Genomic DNA, 16,141 nt, shown 5'->3' on the forward strand with positions numbered 1-16,141 from the left:
AAACTTAATTTTTTTAAGTAAACCTTCTGCGGGAGAAGGAGGTGAGACCTACAGAGAGAGAGATAGGTGGGCTGTCAGCTTGTATATTCAAACTTCCCTTCTAGCTGGGTTAGAAACCCATCAGTTTCTAATGATGCAATTCACGATCCCTGCCATGTGCTATCCTTGTCAGGGCCTCTCCCATGAGAAGCTGGCTTGCCTGTGTCAGAAGTCAGTGAGCCTGGAAAGCTCTTCTGAATGACTTTTTGCAGTAGTGAGTTGCTCCTGAGTAGCAGAGAAGGTATTACTGAGGGTGGCTACTGCCCCAACCCATGTGCTGCTGCGCAAGAGCAATCCTAAGAAACATTTGAAGAACAACCCTCTCTACTGACAAGAGGGTCTCTAACCTGGTCCTGGTGTCTCATGGCCTTACTTGTGAATGAGGGCTTCAGCTCAGTAATGTTGTCTTGAGGATCAGACGTGTTCTACTTATTCTTTCCTTGGAGCCTGGTCTGAAGCTCTGTGAGGTCTCTGCTACCTCTGCTTACAGGAGGGACTCTGTGCTTGCTGGAGTAAAGGCTTTCCCAGGACAGCCGCAGGCTACCGCAGTTCAATAACTGCATTAACTTTTTGCAGACTAGCAGGATCTAGCTGCTGGTCCCCCTTCTCATGCCCAGGGTACAAGTTCTATTAGGTCCCTCTTTTCTTTCATCTACTGTATTGTAGAGGTGTGTACTTTGCTTTTGGCTTCAATCCAGCACAGCAGCTTCTGTATACCCAGAAGGTTTAACTGTAAAACAAAACCAGGGTTTATTATTCTTAAGGTAGAAAATTAAGAGCTAATAGTTCAAGACTTGAAAACAAAGTGCACAGTATGGGCTCCAGTAGCTTACTATGTGTCATTGGGACCTTTTGAAGGTGGTGGTATTTAATACATCATGTTAGCGTATATGAGCAGCTAGTATCTGCATGAAATCATGGTTTCCTGGGTAGTCTCTGACCTGGTAGGGCCATATGCTACACCTTTAGGCTTGTGGCTTACACAGATGACTTTGCCAGTAACAAAGTCCTCTCCCTAAATCTGTCTTTTGGGGGCAGACGTGCTTTGTCACGCACATGAGCGTGTCTAAAATGGACACACTTGCATTACTGTTGGGCTAGAGATTCCAGTTCCAACACTCTTGCTCTCTCCCACATCATGGGCAGATTTCCACCTTGTATCTTTGTACCAATTTGGGTAGCTGCTGCACGGCTATGGACCTCAGTTTTGTTTTACCATCTCTGTCTCATGGGGAGATAGATGGAGTTATCCACTCAGCCTTGTTCCCTTGCTTTGTCCTTAGTTACTGCTTACTGTGGGGAAGGTGTGATGTCTGGAGACATACCAAGGGTGGGTGGTCCCCGCTTCTAGGAGAGGTGGGTGGGTTGGGGGTGGTTGTACACCCCAGGGACCGCCTTCCCAAAAGCCAGTGACTGTCAGCCTCTGACCCCATGCAAATCTGCAGGTGGGATTTGATCCTCTGAACTCCTCTAAAGTCTCTGAGGATGAGACATTCCAACATGTCTCTTGTGCTCTGTTATACAAGAAATATGCTGTTCATCTTGGCCCCTGACACAAGGCAGGTGTAACTGTAAAACAAATAGATGATTTAGTAAAAGATAAACAAATCTCTTGCAATAAGATCGGCAATGTTTGGAAGCAGACAGATCACTGAAAAAAATTGCAACACTTTTTTTTTTTTCCAAGGATGTGCATCCTCTTCCCTCTGGTCAGCCTTGGGTTGTGGGATTGCACATGATCTCCCTCACTCTGACCTTTGAGGACCCTCTTCATCCTCACCGACAGATCCAAAGCATCTGAGAAAGGACTTGCTAAAGGTCCTGAAATCACTGGGGCCCGAGGACTGGGTGCTGCTGATCTGCGCATCAGACAGGCCCTGTGCCCCAATGTGAAGGTATTATGCAAAACTAGTGAGGAGGAACCTGCTTTTTTCCCCCAGCCGGACTATGCACCCCACTACAGAGTGTGCAGTGAGTGAGGTCAGTAAACTGGATTTGAAGGTAAAGCCTTGTGCCAGTAGCTGGACAAGTCCTCCAGATGATAGTGCTGGGGACAGATGGGCCTGACTTCCCTCCTGTGACCTGTCAGGCAGAGCAAGCGAAGGACCTCTTTTGCTGTGGGGCCGGGGCAGGTGCCAGAGCCCTGTCAAACACGAAGGAAAGGCTCTGCTGGGAGTGTGTGGGGGGTGTATGTGTGTGTGGTTGGCTGTGTTTTGTGGGTTTTGGTGGGGTTTTCTTGTTTTGTTGTTTGGCTGGTTTTGTGGGTTGTTTTTTTTTTGTGGTGGGGTGTTTTTTGTTGTTAGCCATGGGAACGGGAGGAAATCTCCAGGGTAGCTGGTGCAAAGGCAGAAATGCACACCCACTCAGCCCAAGGTCTCTGAAACTGCCCGAGTGCAAAAGCAGTGCCTGCCCTCTGTCAGCATTCTGGGTGTGATGGCTGGGGACCTGGCCTCAGCCCAGCACTCAGCATGTTCCTCCTAGATGCCTTTCCTGGGTAGTTGTAGGGTGTGTGAATAGTACTGTGTATGAAGGGCTAGGCTTGGATTCTGTGCCCAAGCCCATAGCTGGGGGAAGCATGACACCATTGGTTCCAGTGGCAGGAGCAGCAGGAGGTGGAAAGACAGGTTGGAGAGAAACTAAGAGTTCTCCTTAATTTCTCCTTTTCCTCATCTCTTGGAGGATCCAGCCTTCTCTCTACTCCAGGTTCCCCAAGTTGGGGCTGTTGCACTGAGCCCCTCATCTGGCCAGAGGAGACTGGCTATTTGTCCTGCTCTCTCCACCATTCCTGCCATGGTGTCCTCTCAAGGGCCCTCTGCTTTGTTCAGAGACCTGGCAGTGACTCACCCAAAAGCAAGTGGGATGTGCTTACTGGCAGGCTGGGCATCAGTGCCCTGGTCAAGGTGTCAGAAGGCTACAGCCAAGGCCAGGCAGTGCAAGCTGTGTGCATTGGTGCTGATAGTGTCACATCCTGCAGCTGGCCAAGAAGCATGTAGTGGAAGTATGTGAGCTCCTGCAGCTGCTGAGCAAGGTGGGTCCCATCTACAGCCAGGGGAGCCTGGTGGAGTCTGTAGGTAATTCAGCCTGTCCCCTCTGCCTTCTGCTTGACTGTTCCTCTCCAGTTGGTTTCACCTGATTGTCCCATTTCCTTTGTGCTTTGGAGAAATGGCCAGCCCTTCCTCCTGCCCCAAGCCCATTTCTGTCTTTGGTGCTGTGACCCTCCTTTGCAGTCTTTTTTACCTCCTGCATACTTGCGCTCTCTCTCTGCAGGACTAGTAAATGAAGACAGCCCTGGGTAAAATGTGGCTCCAGGCAGTGCAAGAGGCAGCAGCAGTGAAGGAGGCACAAGGGAAACACAAGAAGGGGACGGGGGGGGGGGGGGGCGGGGCGGGGGCAGAAAACCTACCCAAAACCCAGGATATAAAGTTAATAAATGGTTCTGATGAGCTCTGCATATCCCCTCTCTGGACAGGACAGCTGTTTGTCAGTTTTGGCCAATGTCTGTATGAAGAAGGGGGACAAACCACTGAGTTGGGGACAGAGTTTGGGAGGGGGTGTGTGTACAGAAGAAAAAACAAGCCTGCTGGGCATGTGGGTACAGATACACTTCTGATGGGGGTTCTGGGGTGAGCACGGTGAAGGTCACCACATGTGAGTGAGGCTGGAGATGTCTCTACAGTGGTGTTTGGACTGTGGCTCTGTCTGGAAAGCCTTACAGTAGTGGCGTCTACTGCTGTTCTTAGTGCCTACATCAGTCTGGGAGCTCTTGGACCTGTCAGCTGCTTGCTGGCCTTGCTGTACAAATGGGACAGGGAAGAGGAGCACAGGGAGGAACTGCTGAGTGCATCTTCCGCCTGACTCCTTGGCAGGTCCTGCAGCAAATGAGGGGGTGAGGCAGGCCCGGAGCCCCTTCTGCGGATCAGCAGCTCCTTCTGGCCAGTGTGCTTGAGGTGTGCCCTCCTCTCACACCTGTGCCTGGGCAGTCACTTCATTAAGCCTGAACATGGATCCTGAAGTGGGACTGGAGATATAGCCACTGCATCCTTCTGGAGAACAAGTGTGCCTGTGACCCCAGTGCTGCACCCGTGAGATGCTGTAAACTGCTCATGGGCACAAAGTATCTGCACAGTGGCAATGGGGAAATGCATCTGCCAGCTCTTGAAGGCAGCCACGGGACCTGGGACTGGTTCATGGACCCTTTTGGGTTTGCCAGTTCTTGCATAAGCCTTTTCTCTGCACTGGAAACAGCCACCAAAAGGAACTCAAGCAAAGCCTAGCTCCCTGTCTGATCAGCACCTGCAGCCACACCAGAAAGAACTCTATCACAGTTGGGAACCAAGTTGACAGGGTAAAGAATAAATGGGCTCATTAAAAAAAAAAAAACAACAAAAAACCCCCCAACCAAGCAACAACTGAAACAAAAACCAAACAACTTCCCCCCCCTCCCCAACAAAGTAAAAAGCAACACTAACAGCAACCTGTCCCCAAAAATAAAGAGGAAAAACCACCCAAAGCACCATATAGTCGCATATATTTAATATTAACAAGAGACTTGCCTGTTTTGCAGGCTAGATGGTGCAGTCCAGGAGATAAGTCAGGTCAGCCAATGTGACGGCTTCTAACAAAACCTCGTTGTCCAGTGGGACAGCATGGTCCGGGAGAAGGTCAGTGGAGGTGTGTGGTCTGGGTGCACGGCCACCCCCATTAGCCCTCAGGCACTCTTGCAGGTCTGTGCTGTGTCACTCCAGCAAGCCCAGAGACTCTCAGTTACAGGATTGGGTAGGGAACACTGGCTGAAGTTCCCCCAGCAGCTCACGAGTCCCTGTCATCATTGCCGGCGCTCACAGCCTGCCCAGCTGGAAGCTTCTCATGTTGGCAGGGACACAGCAATTACCAGGTTAGTTACAGGAGAGTAATTTGAGGGTAAACGAAGTTTAACAGGTCCCAAACCTATGTCAAGCTACCACAACATCCTGGCTAATGTCCTGCAGAGAGAGCTGTGATAACTGGGGCAGGGCAGGGGCCTTCAGCATCTTTCACGCCTCCAGATGTGACCCGCTGTGGCTGGAGGGGTGGATGGCGTAGCTGAGCGTACCCTGCTCAGAAGCCTGAAGACACTCGTCAGCCTCTTGAGGTTTGTGTGGGAGACTGTCTTCCTTAGTGCCAGGAAACTTGGGTCACGCCGTACAAGCTGCTTTTCCCGGGGCTTGCGTACATGCCCTCCTTTATTCTGCTCAGCTGTGCCTGGGCAGCAGCCTCACTGCTCTAGGGAAGATGCTGGACTCCCAAGAGCAGCGTGTGGGGCTTGTGAGGGTCTTTTTGGTCCCTGCAGAGCTGCCTGTGGGGAAGGCCTCTGTACTCAGTCCCTTATGACTTCTGACACCACTTCTGCTGCAGGTCTTTCCCTAGCTGCCCCCCACCGTGATTCCCCCCACCTTGCTCCGTTCCTTTCCAAGTGGGAGCACAGTGCAGAGCAGAGACTTTGCAGAGCAAACAAGCAAGCACATCGAGAGTGTTTCAAGGCTGCCTGCTACCCCTCTCCTGTGCCTAATCTGTGCTGGTGATTGCATCCAGCAGCTGAAAATAAGCTCTTGGAAGGAGGGGAGGCGGTGAAGGGGGGCTGCCAAGCAGGACTATTTATACTGGGTGAGTCAGGCCTGTGCCTGAACCCAGCCAGGCGCTGGGGAGCTGGAACCCAGGAGCAACCTGCAAAGGACGTAGCTTTGGATAAGAGGCTCTTGCCTGCAGCAGCTTGTTTGCTGTAAGGTTCCGACTTGTCCTGTTTGTTCCCCGTGATGGACTGCACCTTTCCCTTCAGCTCTGCCACACAACGCTTGCTGCAGCTGGATGAGGAGCAGCTGGATCAGGGGAAGTACTCTCGGCATATAAGACCCCGGTACCACCACAGTGAGCGCAGCCTGAGCCCAGTTGGCCAGGGATGCCAGAACAGCCGCTTGGAGCCACTGGAGTGCCGGGATCTGCTGGTCCAGAATGCGCTCTTCACTGGGGACCTGGAGATGGTGCAGAAGTACTTCACCAAGAGCGCAGCCATCAATCTCATCATTGAGACCAAGGGTGATGAGCTGCGCTGGACTAGCAGGAAATTTGGTGGGTGTGCAGGGCTGGGGCATGGGGGGACGGGAAGTGCCCAGGATGAGGACCAGAGAAAGAGCACAGACACCTGAGAAAAGTGTTGAGAGGAATCCCCGGTGGTGGAGGCAGGGTGGTGGAAGAGGGACTTGGAAAGAAAGGCTTTTGGATGAGGAAGGAGGATTCCAGGGCTGTAGAGCAAATGGTAGCAGGCTTCTTGAAGGTGGCCAGGGGCAGATCTCCTGGGAAATGGTGAGAATAGGGCCCTTGGAAGGGCTGCTAGAAAGGAACAACATCAGGACTGTGCTGTTAGAGACTGATGGAACAGGTGTGAAATATGTGTGAGGCGGAGAGAGTACTTGGGTGAGAAGGCCTCAGGTGGCATAAGGATGCTTTTCCTGCCTTATGTCTTAAGTTGGGTCTGTTACTTCAGTTCATTAGAAACTGGAGGTTGCGACATGCTTTGGGAACAGCAGAGAGGTCTCAGCGGTGCCCTTAGGGCAGACCTTAGTCCGTCTCCTGAGGAAGAGGCATGGCTGTGCTTCAGCCTTGTAGGCAGCTGCTCGGGGACCAAGCCACAGCTGCTCCGTATTCCTGCTGCCGCGGTGAGATCCAGCTGTGAAGCAGAGCCATTGCGATCTCAGCTCCAAACACTGACTTTGAGAAGCTGCAGGGGGGGTGATGTGGGAGGGTTAACAGTGATCAGCTGGAGGGGGCTTTGCTCCAGAAAAAATGCATTTGCTGTTTTGCTTGCTTTCACGTGCGGGGTTTGCACCCTGCAAGCCGCTCTATCCTATGAGATGGAATGGGCAATGGGAGCAGAAATCCAGTCTACCAGAGAGATCGTGGAAACAAGCTTGTCCTGAGTGACAGGAGGTAGAAGCTGGTCATCCTTGGTGTTTCATCCCATCTGTACACCTCACTGTACCTTGCCCAGATACGTCTTGTGGCTACCGCCTGTGCTTCCACGCTGTCTGGTCCCTTTTGCTTACCTTCTCATCAGTGTCACCTATGAGCTTTTCAGTAAGCGGCACAGCTGATGTGTTAAAGGGAGAGATGTGCTTGGCAATCTGGAAGTGCACATGTCCTTGCCGCTGTCTGTTAGCAGGGTGCTGCAGGCAGACTCCCAGAATTTAAGACAGGGAGTGTCGGGTGTGGAGGGGCCATAATTGCACCACTCTTTTCCACAGAAGGTTGGTGGCAAAAGCCCCCCCCGTTCCAGAATGGAAGAGCTCGATGAAGGCCACTTTCCCAGAGGTGTGGGTTCTTTTCAAGTGTCCTGACACAAAGCTATGGAGCACACTGATAAAGCTTGACCATAACTGAGAGTTTTGTGGGGATCCACGCTAGCAGGAGACAAACAGATAGGGTGGGACTGCAGGTGCAAGTGCTGCTACTTGTGGGTGGTGAAGATCACTTACTGAGTTCGAAGATTTGTAGACCCCAGGTTTTGAATTGTTACTTAGGAATAAAAATACAAAAGGTATTACCCTTTGTGTAACTGAGGCCACTCGTCAGAAAAATATTAATTGCACATTTTAACTCCTGTCTTATGCTGGGCTGACAGACACTTGAACAGCAAGTCTGTCTGCTCGTAAATATTTGTGCCCCAAAGAAAACAGAACAGCTGATGTAAAACAACTTCACACAGAAAGTGCTCTTATCACCAAAGTTTCAAGATGTGAAAAACCCAACCAAACAAGATCATTCATCAAGCACAGACCAAAAATGTGCTGGCAAATTTATCAGATAAGGGTATAGAACAAAAACCAAGGCAAATCTTCATGCTACCTAAGGCTTTGGTTATGTATCTCACTGGCCTGCAGGGACACTTTCTTAAAACTTACCCAGCCGGCGACCTTAAAAGTAGACTCTAGTGACCTGGTCTTTCCCAAGTCATCCGTATTGATATTTTAAGCCCAGAGGAAGTGTAAATTGTATGGCATTACTGACACTGACTCACACAGCCTTTTGCCTCCCTGGTGATGCTTTTGTGATTGGGAACCTCAGGCTCTGGTGGGATATCTGCTTATATCTTTGGGGAAATAGAGGACCCCATCAGGTGAGAAAGTCTGCCAGGTGCTTCCCTCATTTTAGCCTTTTATGCACTACGTTGTAGCTAGACAAGGTGGTGAAGTCTGCACAGACAGAGGATGCTGGAGACTGTCAGTATAGAACCTGGTCATTTATTTTCATTACTGAGAAGGGTAAAGTTCCCGATCTTACACTCTTCTCTTGTCCACCAGGTAATTGTTGCTTGGTGGTCTATTGGGGTCACTTAACTTGTTTTTAGCTGCATGATCTGAATAGTTCCATGACACAAAGTTAAACTAAACACTACTAGTCTTCCATGCAGTTTGATGTGTTCTTTAGAACATATGGTCCGCACAACACGCGCACAATGCTGATGAACTGTGAGCAAAGTGTGTTGTTCTGTAACCAAAGTAGGGGTCGGGTGGGTTTATACAACTAAGTGGGGACAGGGGAAAATGCCATCTCGGGTGAAAGGACAGCAGTGAGGAACCCTGAGTGAGGGGACTGTCAGGGGATGGGAAAGGGAGTACTAAAACCACGCAGGAGTCTCTCCAAGGCTGAATTTCAAGGAAAAGTAGGAGGGGCTCTAAAGAATAATTACTTTCCATGTTTTTACTTCACTTGTAATGCACTGTTTCCCATCCTTGTACCTGTTTCTACCTGTCCTTTGGCTTTAAGCTTTGATGAAAAAGAACTATCCTGTGGATTATTTAAAAACCTGTTTAGTGCCAAGGGCTCGGGTGGAACTAGCAAATGGAGGCGCAGTGCTGGAGATGTGCAGGGAGCCAGGGGCTGGACAAAGTGCTCCCTCGGCAAGTTTGCAGATGACACCAAGTTGGGCAGGAGTGTTGATCTGCTGGAGGGCAGGAAGGCTCTGCAGAGGGATCTGGACAGGCTGGATCCATGGGCCGAGGCCAATTGTGTGAGGTTCAACAAGGCCAAGTGCCGGGTCCTGCACTTGGGTCACAACAACCCCACGCAACGCTCCAGGCTTGGGGACGAGTGGCTGGAAAGCTGCCCCGCAGAAAAGGACCTGGGGGTGTTGGTCGACAGCCGGCTGAATGTGAGCCGGCAGTGTGCCCAGGTGGCCAAGAAGGCCAACGGCATCCTGGCCTGTATCAGAAACAGTGTGGCCAGCAGGAGTAGGGAGGTGATCGTGCCCCTGTACTCGGCGCTGGTGAGGCCGCACCTCGAATCCTGTGTTCAGTTTTGGGCCCCTCACTCCAAGAAGGACATAGAGGTGCTGGAGTGTGTCCAGAGAAGGGCGACGGAGCTGGTGAGGGGTCTGGAGCACAAGTCTGGTGAGGAGCGGCTGAGGGAGCTGGGGTTGTTCAGTCTGGAGAAGAGGAGGCTGAGGGGAGACCTTCTCGCTCTCTACAACTGCCTGAAAGGGGGTTGTGGTGAGGTGGGTGTTCGTCTCTTCTCCCAAGTGACAAGTGACAGGACAAGAGGAAATGGCCTCAAGTTGCGCCAGAGGAGGTTCAGGTTGGATATTAGGAAAAATTTCTTTACTGAGGGACTGGTGAAGCATTGGAAGAGGCTGCCCAGGGAGGTGGTGGAGTCACCATCCCTGGAGGTGTTCAAGGAACGTGTGGGTGTGGCACTGTGGGACATGGTTTAGTGGGCATGGTGGGGTTGGGTTGGTGGTTGGACTTGATGACCTTACAGGTCTTTTCCAGCCATAGTGATTCTGTGATTCTGTGAAAGGTGTGCTGGTGGTGTATGGAGGTGGCTCGGTTGTGCTGTTGTGGTCTGGGCAGCAGCTGGGTGACAGCAGGCTGGTTGGGCATGAGGCTGCTTCCCTCTTTGTTTTCTTAGTGGTGTCCTGTCTCCACTCCTACCCTTCAGGCTACTCTGCTACCCTGCCCTGCCTAGGGGCTTTCCCTTCACAGCCGGTGACTGCAGAGATACTACTGCCTGAGGAGCGTCCTCGTCAGCCTCTTGGCCCAAAGGTTTGGTCACAAGGTTTCCCAGAATAGAACAGCTGAGACCTGAGCTGTACCCAGCCTGGGCCAAGCAGTGATGTGACATGTCCTCCCTCCCTGCGCAGTGCCCCAGGGCGGGCAGGCAGCCCGTCAGCCGGGGCACAGGGCACTGGTGGGGCTCTACCCTGGGGCTCGGAGCCTGGCCCGTGAGGCAGCAGCAGGTCCTGCCCTGGTGTCTGCGGAGGGTCAGGGTACTGCATCATGGGTAGCATCACGGGCAGAGGAGAGAAGAGTCAGGAGCCCATCTGCACGCGGAAGGTGGATGGCCCTGCCCAGGTCTACTGGCAGGCCCTGCTGACTGGGGATCACGGGATTGTGGCTGAGATCCTCAGCGACCCTCACAACAACCTAAGTCCCAATGCTGTGTTTGACACCAGTGACCTGGAAGAGTGGAAAAACTACCGCTTCAACTTCCGCCGGCTGAGTATGCGGGGGGCAGCGGGCAGGCGGCGTGGTCCAGCTGAAGAGGGGCTCAGAGGCTTTTGCTTATGCAGCAGGGCATTACTATTGCTGGGCTTGTGTGTTACGGGTGCTGTTTGAGTTACGGAGGAGTGAGGGTGAGCGTGAGAGCCCTGGGATGTTGTTGGGTTCCCCTGTGCTGCTTGTGGGAGAGCGTGCATGTGGCTGGGAGTGAGGTGCATCTGGGGTACCTGGCCCTTCTAGCAGGGGTTCGTGCAAGTGCTTGGAAACTGCCTGGCTTCCCCCACGGGGCAAAGGACATTCAAGCTCCTGTTTGTGCTTGTTCTGTGACCGGCCCTGTAGCCTGGCTCTGTCTGTTCTGCGTGCAGCCTGTGCTGGGCTGCTGGTTCTCTCTGTGGGTTGTGCTGGACAAGGAACTGTCACAGCCCTGCGTTAGGTCCTCGAGATGGTTCAGTTTGAACCTGGCCCTGGGAAACACCGCATGCTGCTTCTGTGAGAAAGAGGTGAGAGGGATGTAGTATTGAACATGTCATGCAGTCTGGGACATGGTCCTCCAGCCCAGCCTGGAAGGGCAGCAAGAAGCATGATTTAAGGAGCCCTTTCCCTGTAACAGCTGCAGGCTGTTTGCCAGCAGACCGCACCAGCTCACCAACAGTTCCAGCTGGGTCAGCATCTTTGAGAGTTGGCAGGTTTCAGCCCCTTGCTCTCTCCTAGGCTCTAGATGTCCGTTGCTGCTGAAGCTTGCTTGTCTGCGCCATGCTCCGGGCTTGTCTGAGTCTCCTGTGTGTGTGGCAGCGTACTCTAGCACCCCTTTGTTTTCCTGCTGTGCTTCATGCACGGTGCTCTTCCCAGCCACCTTGCTGCTCTCAGCCCAGCCCTTCATCCACGGTATTCCTGTCAACAGAAACCCTGTGCTGCATGACTGAGCCGCAGGTGAAAAGCACTTTCTGGGAACAGCCTCTGCCCCAGGCTCCTTTGAGCTCCCTGTCAGCATGGCTGTGGAGTCCAAGAGCCATCCCCAGACCTTTGCCTCTGGCAGGCCAGTCCAAAGGCAGGGACCTTGCGGAGCGGGGACTGGCAGGAAGAGGTGGTCTCCTGAGGGGAACCCCGAGTCTCTCAAAGGGGGTGTACATCAGGTACCCTGGGGGAAAGGGCAGGTCTGGGCCCAGTGCTTTTGTGCACTGCGGCTGGACGCGGCTCCCTGACCTCTCTTTCCCTGCAGGACTGTGGTCTCTGAGCTATGAGCAGGAGCTCACCACGCCGCTGCACATCACGGCCAGCCGGGGCTACGCAGACTGCCTGCGGCTCCTGCTGCTCAGGGGCGCTGCTGTCAACTTCGCCCCGGGGGGTAAGACTGCCCTGCATGAGGCTTGTGCGGCAGCCAGTACCGACTGCGTGCGCCTGCTGCTCAGCTTTGGGGCTGACCCTGAAGCTGTCTCTGAGGATGGCTACAAGCCCCTGCATCTCTGCAAGAGCCCGGACTCCATCCAGTGAGTTCTACCCAGGGAGCACAGCGGGCGTCCCTCCCCCTCGGGTCTCATCCTGCGTAGAAGGGGTCCCTACTCATCCCTGCAGGCGGGCTGGTGGCTGTAGCAATGGCTGCTGAACGGCGCGGCCTTACTGCCTGTTCCCGGACCTTTGAAGTCCGACAGATGACTGCAAGCTCAGTCCTCAGCTGATGCAGCTAAGCGTGGGGCTGCTCTCTCCTACCCTCCAGCAATGCAGAGCCGATGGCTCACGCTGCGAAGCTGAGGGGATGCGCTATGCAGGCAGGCCTCCGTGGGTGCGTGGGAGCAGACGCTGGGAGTGACGACACTCAAGATCTGTGGAGAGTTAGCTAGAACTAGGATGACAGTATCTCTGCTCGCCAGTCGTCCTGGCGTAAAACCACTACTCCAGGGCGTGAGGAGCAGGGATTTTGGGGCTCTTGGGAAAGCTGAAAGCCGTGGGATGGTATAGACACGGAAGGGGGGTGGGAGGTAGGATAGGAGCTGGAGAGGAGAGCCCGTCTCTGAGTCACCTTGGCCCACACAGGTGTGTCCACGCGCTGCTGCAGCATGGCGCCAGCGTGAACAGTCGGACAGAGGAGGAAGGCGACACAGCACTGCATGTAGCAGCACGACATGGCCTAACAGACCACGTCCGGCTGCTTCTGCGCGATGGGGCGCAGCTGGAGGCAAGGAATGAGGAGGGGCAGACACCACTGAACGCTGCCTGTGCTCAGCCCCATCAACCCCAGGACATGGACCGCTACTACCGGGTCTGCCAGCTGCTGGTGGAGCGTGGAGCTAGCGTCAATGCTGCAGACGGGGACCGCCAGCACCCGCTTCACCTGGCCTGCAAGAACGCCAATGCTCAAGTAGCAGAGTTACTGCTGGCCCGGGGTGCAAACGTCAACGTCATGAACTACAGCGGCAACACGGCACTGCACAATATCCTGCAAGCGACTGCCTACAAGCTAGACCACCACCCAGAGCGTGTGGTGCAAGCCCTGCTCAACTACGGTGCCATCCGCATCTGGCCTGGCTCCCTCCTCAAGGTGCGGGGCTCAGCGCTGTGCCGGGAGCATGGTGGGAAGGGAAGACCCTGAGCATCAGGGCCCCGGTGAGAGCAAGGGTGTTCCTGTCACAGCAGGGCTTGTTCTGCGCCAGCCTGCTTGCTGTCCTGCCTATCTCTTCCCAGGGGCTGGGGTGGGGGCATTACTGGCAAGGGATTCCGTGGAGTGTTCTCCTGGGGTGTGTTCTCCTGTAGGACTCTCCTGCTTCTGTCTGCTAAGCTGTGTGGACAATACTTACCCAGTTTCCATAACCACTTGCCCCAGAAAGTGTTGGCCCTTTTCCTCTCAGGGTATGTGTTTCCTCTTTCGGGCACACCCTCCAGCTCGTGCTGTCTCTGCAAGACACCGGCAAACAAAGGGTTAATTTCCTGTCTTAATTCCTGAGCAGTGCAATAATTACCCAGCCCGGAGATCAGCAGATTGCTCTCCCCTTTGGGAAAATACAGGAAAATCAACAATTAACACTAATTAATCTCCTATTAACGCCAGATAATGAGGATCACTCGTACAGCCGGAATAGACTCTGACAGCTACTGCTGGCCTGGGCCATAGGGAGTGGGAGCCAAGAGCCGGGGGGGATCTGCCTCTGTGCAGCTATGCATGGGTGGGGTGTGCTCCAAAGGCCACTCTGGGGGTGTAAGACACGCAGCACCAGTGTGTCGCCGGCGCCTACCTGTGTTGTTAAAACGTGGGCGTGGTACACACCGGAGATGTGTCGCACAAAATATGTCCGGTGTCTTCCTGGGGCTCTGCGTGGCAGCTAAGATGGGCAGAGTACTCCTCAGGACACCCACTGCACACAGCGCAGCTACGGGATGTCTCTGCAGCCCCATGCCGAACAGGCGCAGTACGTCCCTGAGACCCCTGTGTAGCCCTCATGGTATGTCTTAGTCTTGCTGCACACAAAATGGGTGTCAGTCCTTGCCTCAGAATGGTTCATGCCCTGACTAGAAAAATGTGAGGAAAGGAGCCTGGCATAAAGTAGTGTCGGTTGCTTAGGAGCTGCTTGCGGCAGTGAGGCAGATGAAGGAGATCTGCATCCCAGCCATGTACGTTAGTCCCTGCATCCGAGGAGAGGCTGTGGGGACCCAGTTGTGCTGAATGCAACCGTGCTGTGCGTGTTGGATGTTGGCTCAGTCACCCTCTTTGCAGGTGCGGTGCTCTGGCACTTCCCACCATCAGTGGGTTTGGTCTCCTGGGACAGCACGAGGGAAGGACGTTAGTTCCCTAGATTTACCGAGGCTGTTTTTGAGCATGTGTAGCTTTTTAGAGGTGAAGGTGGGGCTTGCAGGACCTTGCCGAAAGGCTGTGTTCACCTGCTCTCTCCCTGGCGCAGGTGCTGCGGTACTGCCATACCTGCCCGCGTGTCATCGAGGCGCTGATGAACAGCTATGATCACGTGCGCATCTCTGAGGACTGGGTGGAAGCGGTTCCAGCAGAGGTTGTACAGGTGAGGGAACGCATGCTGCCGGCTGGAGAATGTGCAACCAGGCTACCGCGGCAGGGTGCCGGAGGAGGCTTGGGGCCGAGGGGCGTTTGGGGCAGGGCAGGGCTGGGGCTGGGTGGAGGTTTGCAGGGCACAGGGGTGGTGTTCTTGGGGGATAGGGAGGATGCACCATAGTGAATAAGGTAAAGGTATGTCTGGTTCTACCTCTGCTCCCAGGGTGTTATCCTCAGCTTTAGCTGCCTCTGGTCCTCTCTTCTTTCTCTGTAGAAATACCCGCGTTTCTACCAGTCGCTTTTCTCCCTGGAGCAAAGACCTCGCTCCTTACAGCACCTGGCTCGCTGCACACTCAGGACCTTCCTGGAAGGCCGGTTACTTCTGGTCCTGTCTCAGCTGCACCTGCCAAGTGCCTTGCACCGTTTCCTGCTGCTCAGCTTCGAGGACGTCCTCTACTAAGGGCTGCGGTTCCAGTCCTACTGTGCCTTTCTGTGCAGATGTTCCACCCTTGCCGGTGCAGTCTGTGCCTTCCCAGCTAAACCCTTCCCCTTGCACACCTCCTGCCAGGCCACGTCAGCCCCCCGTGCCAAGCCTGTCGCTGTGTCCCTGTCCCAGCCAGCCTTGTGCTCTGCCTCATGCACCTATTTTGGAGCATTCTGTTTACCCATACTAATCAGCACAGTCTCCAGACTCACTAAAAAAAACAAGAGATGGGGATTAGGGCATTTTGTGGGACAGGGAGCAAATACACGGCATTGATCACAGTTTTTGTTGTAGGACACCAGTCTCCCTATCCCAAATCTACAAACTCTGACCTGAACCAGGCAGCTCTGGTGCCCTGGGCATTTGTTGGGATCCTGTCTTCAGTCAAGTTGTTTACAGTTTGTACCCAAAGGTATTTGGAATAAACCCTAGTCTTTATACCTACCAGAGTACAACTTCTGCCTTGCCTTGAAGACTGTCCTGGCAGAGCTCATCCATGTGACATGCCATGCGTAGTGGCATGTGCACTCTCAGACCTATACATCCATCTGTTTCTCAGAGGACATGGGGGAAGGTGTGGTAGGTGTGGGGCTGAGGCCCCCCAGAGAAACACTTCCCATGCAGGTACAATGTCTGTGGTTGTCTGGCTTTGCAGCTTGGGGCAGGACAGCAGTGCTTGTGCCAGCACTGAGGACTTCGGTGTTGGGCGAGGAGGACACATGCCCCGAGAATGCCAGTCCCCTGGGTCCAGAGCAGCCAGCCCCTATGACAGCCCAGCCAGCATCTACCAGAGCACAGTACAGGTCCACACACCGCTGCCTGGGCTGCGCCGCACTCTAGACAAGGTAAAGGGTAACATTTCTTTCTGCAATTTAAAGACACAGTTGTAAAGAAATCAAAGCACTAGCCATCCTTTAAAGATTTGCTGTAAGCTAACACCATTCCTGACTCAAGGCGTGCCAGAACTGCTGCTGACTGGCGGAAGGTACACTAGGGCAACACTGCAGTTTGGTGCACTGATCTTTCAAGGCCTCTGTTAACACCCACATCAGTGCCAGGACACTGGAACACACAGATCTGAAAGCTAAGCAGACG

At 53.7% G+C, this 16,141-nt stretch overlaps 1 protein-coding gene across 1 annotated transcript; it reads left to right on the top strand.

The window, feature by feature from the left end:
- The first annotated feature begins 5,779 nt into the window (after positions 1 to 5,779).
- ASB10 (ankyrin repeat and SOCS box containing 10) lies at positions 5,780 to 15,372 on the top strand. Its single transcript, XM_059818960.1, has 5 exons — positions 5,780 to 6,144; positions 11,788 to 12,055; positions 12,600 to 13,104; positions 14,459 to 14,572; positions 14,837 to 15,372. Exons 1-5 carry the CDS (start codon positions 5,832 to 5,834, stop codon positions 15,020 to 15,022), a joined length of 1,386 nt encoding a protein of 461 aa, XP_059674943.1. The 5' UTR covers positions 5,780 to 5,831; the 3' UTR covers positions 15,023 to 15,372.
- The last annotated feature ends 769 nt before the right edge of the window (positions 15,373 to 16,141 follow it).

The sequence above is a fragment of the Gavia stellata genome, chromosome 6 (genome assembly GCF_030936135.1).
Source record: "Gavia stellata isolate bGavSte3 chromosome 6, bGavSte3.hap2, whole genome shotgun sequence".
In the NCBI taxonomy this organism is placed as follows: domain Eukaryota; kingdom Metazoa; phylum Chordata; class Aves; order Gaviiformes; family Gaviidae; genus Gavia; species Gavia stellata.